Source organism: Palaemon carinicauda, chromosome 25 (assembly GCF_036898095.1).
Source record: "Palaemon carinicauda isolate YSFRI2023 chromosome 25, ASM3689809v2, whole genome shotgun sequence".
Classification (NCBI taxonomy): Eukaryota; Metazoa; Arthropoda; class Malacostraca; order Decapoda; family Palaemonidae; genus Palaemon; species Palaemon carinicauda.
Window position 1 is genome coordinate 90754254 of NC_090749.1, and position 13077 is coordinate 90767330.

Sequence of the window (13077 nt, forward strand, 5' to 3'; positions counted from 1 at the left end):
ATATATATATATATATATATATATATATATATATATATATATATATATATATATATATATATATATATATATATATATACTATTATGTGACGAACCACTGTGCAAACAATTACCCCTTTACAATGGGCGGTAGTTCTCTTCACACAATAAAATAGAAGTCATATGGGTAGACTTCCAAATTCACTAGTTTCTTATTACGAGTGTATAAGATTGTTGATTATGATCAAATGTATCTTCTTAAAGCTGGTTGCAGACAACAGAAGCACCAATAGCAGGATAATTGGAGGACAGGAACAATAAACTATGTTATAAACAAAACTTTAATCTTACGTTAAACAAAATAATGAAAAAGCACTTCAAAACAACAATAATAAGCAATGCAAAGTGAATGGGTGAGTAAGGTAGATGAATCTCGTGGTGAGAACAATGTATTCTAACAAAACAATAAATTTGGAGTTACCTTATAACATGTAAGGTAAGAAAACAGGGATGATTTACAGCAGGAAGGCGAGTGTAAACAAAAGATAATGAGAAGAATGGAATGAAGATGGCGCTGAAATAAGGTGAAGTATTCACAAAGAAAATGGAAAAATAAACTTTAACAAATCAGATATGTTAGCATATGTACAACATATGGGGATATCACAGTCCCCCCTTGTTTTTGTTTTTTTCCATTTCCTGAGGATCAACCGAGGTTATCCTTGATAATGAGTCTGCCACAATGTTTTCTCGTCCTGATATGGCAATTACTTGGATATTATGTGCAGATAGTATGTATGACCATCTCAAAAGTTTAGGGTTGAGAGTAGTGGACCTATGGAGATGCGACAGAGGAGAGTGGTCGCTGTAGACGTAGATCGTGTCTTGTCCATCAACATAAATCTCGTATCTTTGGATGGTAGCTACGATGGCAAATAGTTCTTTCTCCACTGTGGGCCAATTTAGTTGGGAACCCATAAATCGTCCACTGGAATAAGAGACTGGTAACAGATCAGCTAGTGGGGGCAGGTTTCCTGTTATGGCTATTATTGGAGCAGGATGCTGTAATAAAATGCCCCCATATCCAAGATCACTAGCGTCTGTTTGGAGATAGAATGGTTTGGTGAGGTTAGGTGCCATTAATATAGGAGGAGATGACAAGTAAGTTTTTAGCTGGTTAAATATTTGATCATGTTGTTGGCTCCAAGAAAAATTTACTTTTGAAGAAGTTAAAGCAAATAGTGGTCCTGTGAATGGTGAGAAATTTGGACTGAACTTAGAGTAATATCCTACCATACCTAGAAATCTTTTTAATTCCTGTTTGGTAGTTGGAACAGGATAAGAAGTTATGGCACTAATATTTGCATCATGGGGTAATACTTTACCACTGCCAACTCGATGACCAAGGTAAGATACCTGACCTTTGCAAAAATTACTTTTTGCTAAGTTGATCGTTAATCCATGTTGTTTCAACCTTGAGAAAACTTCTTTTATCTTTTGAATATGGTTTACCCAGGTGTCAGAGGCAATAATGATGTCATCTAAATATACAAATACTTTTTCCAAGTCCTGTAAAATTAAAGACATTACTCTTTGGAAGGTGGCAGGTGCGTTGGCTAATCCAAATGGCATTACGTTATAACTAAATAAGCCAAATGGAGTGATAAATGAAGAAATTTCCTTTGCCGTTTCTGTCAATTTAATTTGGTAATAACCCTTCAACAAATCTATTTGGGTTAAGTAGGTCGAATTACTTACTTGGTCAATGATATCTTGTATTCTTGGTAGAGGATACGAATCTTTAATTGTTAAATTATTAATTTTCCTGTAATCGGTACAAAGACGAAATTTACCATTTTTCTTTCCTACCAGGAGACATGGGGAAGCCCATGGTGACGCACTGGGTTCTGCCAATCCTTCTCTTATCAAGTAGTTCACTTCTTCTTTCATGATACCCAATTTCTTCTGTGATGTTCGATAGAAAGCTTGTTTAATGGGTGCAGCACCTGGTTGTAGTTTGATGTCATGATCTAGCATGGTGCATCTGCCTGGTTTATCTGAAGTTATACTAGGAAATTCATGGAATAAAGCTACTAAAGATTTACATTTTGATGCATATAAGGGTTGTAGATAGTCTGATAAGTTTTCCAAGATCTTCGAGTTTTGAGAATCCTGCCAAGATGCAGTTATTGGATCATCTGTAAATTGATCCATAGGACAATCTATGTATGGTAAGGCACTAGTAATCATTACCGTTTTACTTTCAGCTGTTGGAGACAAATAGGCCTTTAAGAGGTTTATGTGGACTAATTGAGTAGACTTACGCTTATCTGGAGTGGCGATTATATAGTTGGTTGGCGAGATATGGTGAGTGATGGTATATGGTCCCTGGTATTTCTCTCGTAGAGGAGAGCCTGCAATCGGATGGTATAGCAGCACTGCATCTCCTACTTTGAAACTTCTGGTTTTAGCCTTTTTATCATAGTTAATCTTCATCTTCTCTTGAGCTGTTATCAAGTTAGTTTTGGCAATGGAGTGAAGATCTGAAAGTTTCCTGTTGAGTTCTGAAATATATTGGGAAATAGGTACCTCATTATCTCCCAACTTCAGGATGCGTTCTTTGACTGAACTGAGGATAGTTCGTGGCCGTCGACCGAAGAGTAGTTCAAAAGGCGACATACCAGTAGACTGGTTTCGAACTCCTCGTATGATGTACATGATCAGTTCCAAATCGCAATCCCACTCGTTACCTGAACTATGGATGTATTTCCGGAGAAGATTTTTAATGGTCTGGTGAGTGCGTTCTAATGCTCCATTGGTCTGTGGATGGTAAGCTGAGGATGAGACTTGGGTTATATGGTAATCTTTCATAGCTGTTTTAAAAGCATGACTCATGAAATTGGTTCCTTGATCACATTGTAGTTCAGTTGGAAATCCTACAACAGTAAATATGGACACTAGTGACTTTAGGATGTTCTTGGCTGAAATGTTTCTTAAAGGTACTGCAAATGGATAACGGGTAGTTGGGCATAAGGCCGTAAGCAAGTATTCATGTCCCCTTTTTGTCTTAGGCAAAGGGCCTACACAATCTACTATGATCTTACTGAAAGGTTCTTTAGGCACAAGTATAGGTTTTAAGGGTGCAACTGGTACTTTTACATTAGGACTACTTACTTTTTGACATGTTGTACATGTTTTTACGTACTCTTTAATGTCATTCTTCATGTTTGGCCAATAAAAGTCTTGACTGATGCGTTCATATGTTTTAGTGATACCAAGATGAGAGTCAGCAGAGTGAGACAATTCTAGGATCAGAGGTCTTATATCCTTAGGAACAACTACCTGGAATAGATCCTTCCAGGTTTCTAGATGACTGTTCTTGCTGGACCTGAATTTTCTCATTAGTACATTATTATTAATATAAAAATAAGAACACTTGTTGGTATCCTTTGGTTTCACTTGGTTGAAACACTGCTGTAGAGTGACATCTTTCCTTTGTTGATAGCTAAATGAATCAGGCTGGATCTTATATGTACTCATCAACTCGTTGAAATCCATAGGTTCAGAGACTGGCAACGGGTTTGATGATGATTCAGTAGGGGTGTCCTTTTTACTGCTTCGTGTCACTGCTAAGCATTCCTCCTGTACAACATCACCTGGAGATACTGCTATCAAGTTTGTTAAGACAACAGAGTTAGCTATGTCATTACCCAGGATTACATCTACATTCTTGCATGGTAACAGTTCTGAATTTACAGCTACATCAGTAGTTCCAGAGAAATAAGGACAATGAAGGTTTACATTAATGAGAGGCAACATAGACTTACTGGTTAAGTCATTAACTGCAACATACCTGTGAGTTTCACCTTTAGGTCGTATTACTTTAGGAGAGACGATCGTTTGAGAGGATCCAGTGTCTCTGAGTATGGTTACAGGTTTACCATTTATTTTGCCTGAGCAAGTGAAGGGTGCAAACGCTTGGGACTCGTGTGATGCACAATGGAAGGTCTTTTTCTTCTCCACCTTAGGTTTTGGTTCCTGTTTGGGCAGATTCATTTGCTTAGGAGAGAATTGAGGGGGATTAGGTTTTCTCTTTAAGTATGAAGCTGCACAATGTGGATCAGGACATTCTGAAATATGATGTCCTTCTTGTTTGCAGTATGTACAAGTTTCCTTAGGTCTAGTTTCTCTATATGGGGTTTTACCTACTTTATGAATAAGAGCATAGTCATCTGCCTTTAAAGCGGCTTTCTTAGGGTCAGATTCATTCTGCTCTCTTAGATACACATTAATGCTACCTGGTATTTTCCTTAAGAACTCTTCCATTACTATTAAATCTTTCAACTGCTCGAAAGTTTTGACATCTACTTTGTCTACCCACTTCTGAAACTGTTTAATCTTTCCATTCATAAATTCTAAAAAGGTCTGCTGAACTTGCTTCTGACTATTACGAAATATTTGCCTATAACCTTCCGCAGTAATAGAATAAGCATCAAGGATTGCCTGTTTAATTTATGAAATAATCATGTTCCTCTAACATAGTGGCACATACAGATAATGCTTTACCTTTAAATGAGTTCCGGATGATCAAATACCATTTGTCCTGAGGCCAATTGAGATTCTTGGCTGTGTCTTCGAACACAGAAAAGTAGTTATCAGGTTCCCGTTCTTCAAATGTGGGCAACAATTTCTGCACCTTGCCCACATCAAAGGGTTCGGGAATTAGCTTACCTTCTTCCTTTTCTTTCAGTCTTATAAATGCCAGATCCCGTTCTGTTACTGTGGCCGCTTCTCTCTCAATCTGCAGCCTAACACGGAGAGCTTTGTTTTTCTGTTCACTTTCTTTTTCTTGTTGCTCCAAAGCAGTTTCCACCTTGATACGTTCTAGGGAAGCAGCAGCAGCAGCCGTGCGCTCAGCAGCAGCGGCTTTCCTCTCTTCTAACTCAGCGGCGGCAGTTGCGGCTCGTTCAGCAGCAGCGGCTCTTTCTCGTTCTGTGGCAGCTTTCTATCGTTCTACCAGAGTTGCGGCAGTTGCGGCTCTTTCAGCAGCAGCGGCTTTCCTTTCTTCTACCTCAGCGGCGGCAGTTGCGGCTCGTTCAGCAGCAGCGGCTTTCCTTTCTTCTACCTCAGCGGCGGCAGTTGCGGCTTGCAGCTTCATCTTTTCCAACTCCAGCTGCAGACTTAATTTATCCAAGTCACCATTTGGATTGGTAACTGTTAGAGCTCGAACGTCAGCCAGTTCTTCTTCTGGAACAATATCTTCATCTACAAGGAAGTTCAAAATATGACTGAGAATTACACATTTTACGGCAGTTGCGGGAACCTGTACATCATAATGGCGAGCTAGATTCTTTAGGTCAGTTTTTGTGGCAACTGTGAGAGATTCCACATGATCCCGTGGTGATACAATAAATTGTTGCAAGTTGAAAGGCATTTTGAATGTCGCCTGTGGCGCAAGATAAGTACAAATTAGAATAAATATCCAAACTTTACAAGAATAAGTATAAGATCATACGATCGCAAAATAACAATCTTTCGATCACAGAAATACAAAATAGCGATCACAAAATTACAAGATCGAGAGATCACAAAATTACAAAATTATATGATCAGATCACCTTACACAAAAATAGCTTAAATACAAAATTAAGTCTCGCGAAACTTACGATAATACTATAAAACTTTTATTCACAGTTAACGAGTGAACAATTTTTTTTTTATGCTAGAGATCTTGAGCACGCGGCTAACTACTTCATAATTACTCAAACGACACGCTTAACATCACAAACTTTTACAACAATTTTACCAAATCGGTAAACAAGGCTTTAAAACGCAAAGGTATTTTTTACTTTAAACATACCTAATTAGCACGTTCTAGTTTACATTTCCTTTTAATTTATACCAGCTTAAATACGATAACTTTTCAATGTTACATTTTAATTTATATAAATACTATATTATTCTCGTTATGATAAAGTATCTAGTTAATAGTCAACACCTAGTTTAAAGTAATCGATTATCAGAATAATGCGCAAACTGGACAAAATACGTAGTATGCGCTTTATAGATATAACAGGAGTAATTTAACACAAGTATTTAAATATTTATTTACCGACACGTAAATGTTATTTGTACACCAAAATAGTACTTTTAACACCAAACAATATACAAGTTAATTTCCTGACTAGAGATAACGATTAGAATTACGAAAATCTCCGAAATTGGAAATTGGCTAACTTCACTTAAGAAATTTCTATAACAAAATAAATCACTTTATAATGAAATAGAGATGGAGGAAATTTCACTTATAATGAAACTTAATTTAATAAATCACATATAATGAAATTTGACTTATTTCCTAAATATCACTTTTGAATGGCGATTTTAAGAAATGGCAAAATCTTAGGGCTTCAGATTTTTTTTATGAGAAATCTCTGGGATACGAGATTTGAGTAGGCGAAACTTTAAAAGCTACCTACTGGGGGCATCTTCAATTAATAAGGGTGGTTTAGAAGCTGGACAATCAGCATACCCAAGTCTTAACTATATTAAGCGTGACTTGTTCCTCTTACAACCAAATGACTACCCAGACATATATTATACATAAATGTCTAATGAGAGAGAGACAAGACATCTACCTTACCTTGGAATTATTACTGTCGTCCTTTATCCTTGGTACGCCACAACACAACACTCGATACTGTTCATAATCACTGGAACTGTTCTTTCACGATTCAATCACTTGATATAAATTTGATGAATCATATCGCACATCAGATCCCGGACAGGCCCCCAACTATTATGTGACGAACCACTGTGCAAACAATTACCCCTTTACAATGGGCGGTAGTTCTCTTCACACAATAAAATAGAAGTCATATGGGTAGACTTCCAAATTCACTAGTTTCTTATTACGAGTGTATAAGATTGTTGATTATGATCAAATGTATCTTCTTAAAGCTGGTTGCAGACAACAGAAGCACCAATAGCAGGATAATTGGAGGACAGGAACAATAAACTATGTTATAAACAAAACTTTAATCTTACGTTAAACAAAATAATGAAAAAGCACTTCAAAACAACAATAATAAGCAATGCAAAGTGAATGGGTGAGTAAGGTAGATGAATCTCGTGGTGAGAACAATGTATTCTAACAAAACAATAAATTTGGAGTTACCTTATAACATGTAAGGTAAGAAAACAGGGATGATTTACAGCAGGAAGGCGAGTGTAAACAAAAGATAATGAGAAGAATGGAATGAAGATGGCGCTGAAATAAGGTGAAGTATTCACAAAGAAAATGGAAAAATAAACTTTAACAAATCAGATATGTTAGCATATGTACAACATATGGGGATATCACAATATATATATATATATATATATATATATATATATATATATATATATATATATATATATATATATATATATATATATATATATATATATATATATATATATATATATTACTGTATATATATGGGTTATGGAAAAATTCCGCGAAGTGGTGAATCCGCGATGGTCGAACCGCGAAGTAGCGAGGGTTCACTGTATTCTATAAAATTCAGTATAAAAGTAAAAAATATTTCTACTAAAGTTTTATATTCTAAAATAAGTTTATAATATTCCCCACATATTTTTTTGACATCTGTTTGAGAGATGGAGAATTCTCTATGAGATAAAATGCAAAATACTTTTTCCTAATAAAAAAAACTGAATATCTATCTAGGAGTGACACTGAAAATGTGTGAGAGCAGTAATTAAAACTAGCAGTGTCAAAGACCACCTAAGCTTCAAGCAGCGTGAAAAACCACAGCAAGCATCAGTTGCAAAACAGATAAGATGTGATTCACTGAAACAAGAGAGGAGCTGAAAGTAAGGGACAAGTTTAGTTGGAGATACAGGGCGACCCAAAAAAATGTCACCCGTGAAAATTGTTTTAATATTTCGTGTTTATCAAGAGGCTTTGCAAGGACGGTTAAAGTCTTGGACAGTTCAAGAAAAGACATTCTGTGTAGAATCTTACTTTGAGACAAAACCAATGGTGACTGAGTAAGCTCCCTCCAAGAGAAAATTTCAATGTTGTCAATATCCAAAAATAAAACAATGTACAGGTGGGTCCAGAAAATCAGGGCCCATAGAACAATCTCAAACTTGAACCTTAAGGGCAACAGAGCCGCTCATTCTGGTCGGCCCAGGAGTTCTCGATCACCAGTCAATATTGATGCTGTCAGGGACTCGGTTGATAACAGTCCACGCAAGTCGTTACGACGTCGCAGCCAAGAACTTGACTTTTTCGAGAGTCCATAAAAAGGATCTTGGCGCAGTATCCGCACTTGTACCCCTACAAAACCAAGTCATTAAGCGATAGCTATGAAAGAAGGTTAATTGAATCATTAAGTAATAGCTCAAAACGAGACCAATTGTTAGATTCAAGTGGAGGACTTGAATGTACAGTATTCAGGGCATGATGTGATCTGGTCATCAGGAATTCCTGTATCTGTACTTCTATAAAAGTAAACAGAAGTTTTGCAGTAATATTAAATGACTGCATCTTCAACAGGAAGAAGACTAAGAGGCCAGTAAAACTAAATAGATGGAAAATGAGGCACACTGTTGCAACAGACCTTGGCAATGGGTCACATTGAGAGCCTGTAAGTTAACCAAGGAAAAGCTTGAGCACAATTCTCAAATGTTCAGGTTTAAGGGTTTGTTATGAGTTAAACCTTCTCGCAGTGGAACCTCCACGAGACGAGCAAGAGAGGCTGCTTCAATCATCTTCAACAATATCCAAGTTTTTTCTCACCCAAAAGATTTTTCTGTCCTTTTCCAACAAGCGTGCACACACACACACACACACACACACACACACACACACACTCTCTCTCTCTCTCTCTCTCTCTCACATGTGCACACTCTCTCTCTCTCTCTCTCTCTCTCTCACATGTGCACTCTCTCTCTCTCTCTCTCTCTCTCTCTCTCTCTCTCTCTCTCTCTCTCACACACACACACACACACACGCACACACATTTACTGTGCTTAAAACTGTGGGTTGCCTATACTGTACATTTAAATACAAAACAAAATAGTTTTCTGAGACCAAATGCTAAATCCCTAAACTAAACTTAACTCTAAAACACCACTGACAGAATCATATCCATTTACTCCAGAGGCAATACACTGCGATGCTTCAAGTCTCAGTACTGACTAAATATCCTTACATTGTATAGACTGAGTCACATGACTGAGAGAACACAACCTATGAGAGACTGTCGAGAGAAGGTCCCTAAAAAAGGGATTTTGACGTAGGAAAAATCTATTTCTGGGCAAAGGACCTGTGCCGCCCAGTGAATAAGCTCCATTTAGCACTTATTCTTAGGTAATTTACTGCTAAATATACCAGAGAAAAAAATGTAAAGGAGTGCTAGGTTAACTAGCTCGCTCACCTATTGGTGTCGGTATAAAATTGGGCGTATAGTCCAGAGGTCCCGCACTATTTAGATTTATCCACGACAGAAACCCCAATAGAGGAGAGCCGTTCAACCTCACTCGGTACTACTAACAATGCATCCGCTCAGAACCCAACTCCTTAGCACCCAAAGTTTGGGGACTCCAAGGGAGAGGAGCTGGGAGGGTTCACTGGGCGGCACAGGTCCTTCGCCCAGAAATAGATTTTTCCTACGTCAAAATCCCTTTTCTGGGCTCGAACCTGTGCCGCCCAGTGAATCTATACAAGAGAAAATGTCACCAAACTCGCAAAATAAAGGAAAAAACATAAGCGTAAGGGAAATACAGGATGCTTTTAATCAGAAATGAGTACCAAAAAATAATTATAAGGGTATCTTAAATATGAACATAAATCCAATAAAGTAGGTATAATAATGTCGTGAGTGATAATATACAGATACTCAGGAGTATATAAAAATTTACAAATATAATAACAGTATTCAGGTGCGAGACCAACGAATACAATAGGGTATAAATGAGGCAGGTAAGAGGGAGAGATAAAGAGACAAGGCATTAACCTGTGAGTTACCTGGGAGTAACTACGCTCCCTGCAGCTACTGTAGAAAATTTTAGGGCTTCCAAATGTTTAAGGTAGTGTTTCTTGAACACTGACGGTGATTTCCACCCTGTAAACCTGGAAAGGTCTGTAAAATTCATGTGGTGAAAGAAGTTCACCGAGGTAGCCACCGCCCTGATATCATGTGCAAGAGGAAAAGAGTCAGGGTTAGCTTGTTTAATGAAATACAAAATTTGTTGCCTGATCCCTTTAATAGTAATGGTACCGCCTTGTTCTCTAACGAATAGAGGCCCCGAGGAGTTAGAGGAGGTCCGGGATAAATAAGACCTAAGAGTAGTAACAGGGCACAGAGACGGATCTTGCGTGAGGGGAACAATTTTCCAGGAGGACCATCTGTTTTGAGGGTCTTCGTTCTTAGCCAAAAAGAATTTGTTAGGGGAAAGAAGGACCTCTCCCGAAGGCAGAAAGTCAATATGACCCGGGTCTCTCGACAAGGCTGCCAATTCAGAAATTCTTGCCCCGGAAGCCAAGCTCACCAGGAAAAGTGTTTTCCTGAGAAGGGGCATGTAATCACAAGAACTGTTAATGGTATCAGAAGCCAATTTGAGTACGTCATTAAGGAACCAGGTCACCGGGGTAGGACGAGTAACCGGTTTCAGTCTGGCACAAGCTTTCGGAATTGAAGCTAACAAAGAGTCGGTTAAGTCTATGTTAAAACCCACTAGGAAGATCTTTTTCAGAGCCGATTTAATAGTGGTGATAGTATTGGCTGCCAGACCTGATTCTAATAAGGATCTAAAGAAAGTGACTGTAAGGTTCAAGTTCATACAGTTCACGTCTGAGTCTATTAAAAATTTTGCCAACTTTTTAACTGCAGAGTCATACTGGCGGATGGTGGAATCCCGTTTATCCGATTCTAGGAACAAGGTGTTTTGAGGATCAATATTGGCACCATGCATAGCCGCAAACTTCATAAAGTCCATAAAGTTAGGGCGCTCTGAATGTTTGAGAAAGCGTACACAACGCGTGTTTGTACTATCTGAGACAGAACCGGATTGGGTATCGGGTGAGGGTATAGTCTCAACTCTCGCAGGAGAGGATACCAGTTGCTCTTGGGCCAGTTGGGTGCGACCAAGGCTACTTGTCCCTTGAAGGATCTCAGTTTGTCTAGAACTTTCAGCAAAAGATTCACCGGGGGAAAGAGATAAATCTTTTCCCAGGTGTCCCAATTCTGTGACATGGCGTCTGTGGCATAAGCCTGAGGATCTAGATTGGGAGCCACATATACTCTCAATTTGTGGTTGGATTCCGTGGCGAAGAGGTCCACTTGGAGACCGGGAACCTGAGAGAGAATCCACCGAAATGACTTTAGATCGAGTGACCATTCCGATTCTAGAGGGGAGGTCCGGGACAGGGCGTCTGCCACTACATTCCGGACTCCCGCCAGGTGGACAGCTGAAAGATGCCAACGGTTCAAGGCTGCTAGGGAGAATATGGCTACTAGAACATGGTTCAGAGGTCCTGACTTTGACCCGCCTCTGTTGAGGCAGCGGACCACCACTTCGCTGTCAAGGACCAGACGAAGGTGTTGTTTCTTGGGAAGAGCGAGACGTTTCAGGGTTAGAAGAACTGCCATGGCCTCTAGCACATTGATGTGAAATTGGCGGAACAAGGGAGTCCAAAGACCTTGAACTTTCTTGAGCTGAGAATAGCCGCCCCAACCTGATAAGGATGCGTCCGTGTGAATGATTAATTTCGGAGGCGGAAATCGAAGGGGAACTGACTTTGACAGATTGTTTGCTCTTGTCCAAGGAAGAAGTCTTTCCCGTAGAATGGGAGGAAGGCGGACTTTCTTGTCCCGGAGCTTCCGGTTCGCCCTCGAACGCCAGACACGATTGATATCTTTCAATTTTGCCTTCAGAAGAAGATCCGTCACTGAGGCAAACTGAAGGGACCCCAGAATCCTCTCTTGGAGTCGTCTGGAACTTACTTTGTCTTTGAGAAAGCGTTTGGTGTTCCTTGCAATCTCTAACCTCTTGGGTCTGGGAGGGAAGACAAAGTATGAGAAATAAGATTCCATTGCAGGCCGAGCCATTGGAACTTTGATTTTGGAAGAAGACGGGACTTCTTGAAGTTGATCTGGAAGCCTAGAGATTGAAGATAATGGATGACTTTGTGAGTGGCTTTTAGGCAATTTTGGGAGGTGTCTGACCAAATGAGCCAGTCGTCCAGATAGGCTACTACTTGAATCCCTTGATTCCTGAGTTCCTGAACAGCGACTTCTGCTAACTTTGTGAAAATCCTTGGGGCGATGTTGAGCCCGAAAGGCATCACCTTGAAGGAGTAACTTTTGTCCCCTAAGCGAAAACCTAGGTACGGACGGAAGTGTCTCGCTATCGGGACGTGATAATAGGCGTCTGTAAGATCGATAGAGGTGGTGACGGCCCCACGGGGAAGTAAGGTCCGCACCTGCGAGACGGTAAGCATTCGAAACTTGTCGCATTGAATGGACAAGTTGAGAAGGGATAGGTCTAGGATCACTCTTCTCTTGTCTGAATCCTTCTTCGGGACACTGAACAGCCGACCTTGAAACTTCAGATGTTTCGTTTCTTGAATGGCGTTCTTTTGTAAAAGATCCTGGACAAATTCGACCAGGTCCGGAGTGGAATGTTGACGAAATTTGTTCGGAGGAGGAGGTCCTTGAATCCAACTCCACCCCAGTCCCTTGGAGATGATACTGAACGCCCAGGGACTGAACCTCCATTTGTTGCGGAAGGCATAAAGCCTCCCCCCTACCTGCTGCATCTCAGTATTGGTTTGAGGAGTTGCCTCCACGTCCGCCTCGGAAGTTCTTTCCTCTGCGAAAGGCTCTTCCCCTGCCTTTGTTCTGGTTAGAGCCACGGTGGTAGCCTCTACCTCTACCATAACTCTGGGAAGAGCTATGAGCCTCGTAAGACTGGTTAAAGGCAGGGGAAGTGGCGGAGGCACCAGAAAGCTGGCTCTTAGGTAGCAGAACGGTGACATAGTCATCCGAAGGAGCCTGAGAGGTGGAAGGCTGTGCAGGGACAATG

At 39.8% G+C, this 13077-nt stretch overlaps 1 protein-coding gene across 1 annotated transcript; it reads right to left on the minus strand.

The window, feature by feature from the left end:
- Window positions 1-244: 244 nt before the first annotated feature.
- On the minus strand, window positions 245-7336 carry LOC137618693 (uncharacterized). Its single transcript, XM_068348854.1, has 2 exons — window positions 3154-7336; window positions 245-2799 (listed from the first exon to the last, which is right to left on the minus strand). The coding sequence occupies exons 1-2, from the start codon at window positions 4387-4389 to the stop codon at window positions 643-645; spliced, it is 3393 nt and encodes a 1130-aa protein (XP_068204955.1). The 5' UTR covers window positions 4390-7336; the 3' UTR covers window positions 245-642.
- Between the last annotated feature and the right edge of the window lie 5741 nt (window positions 7337-13077).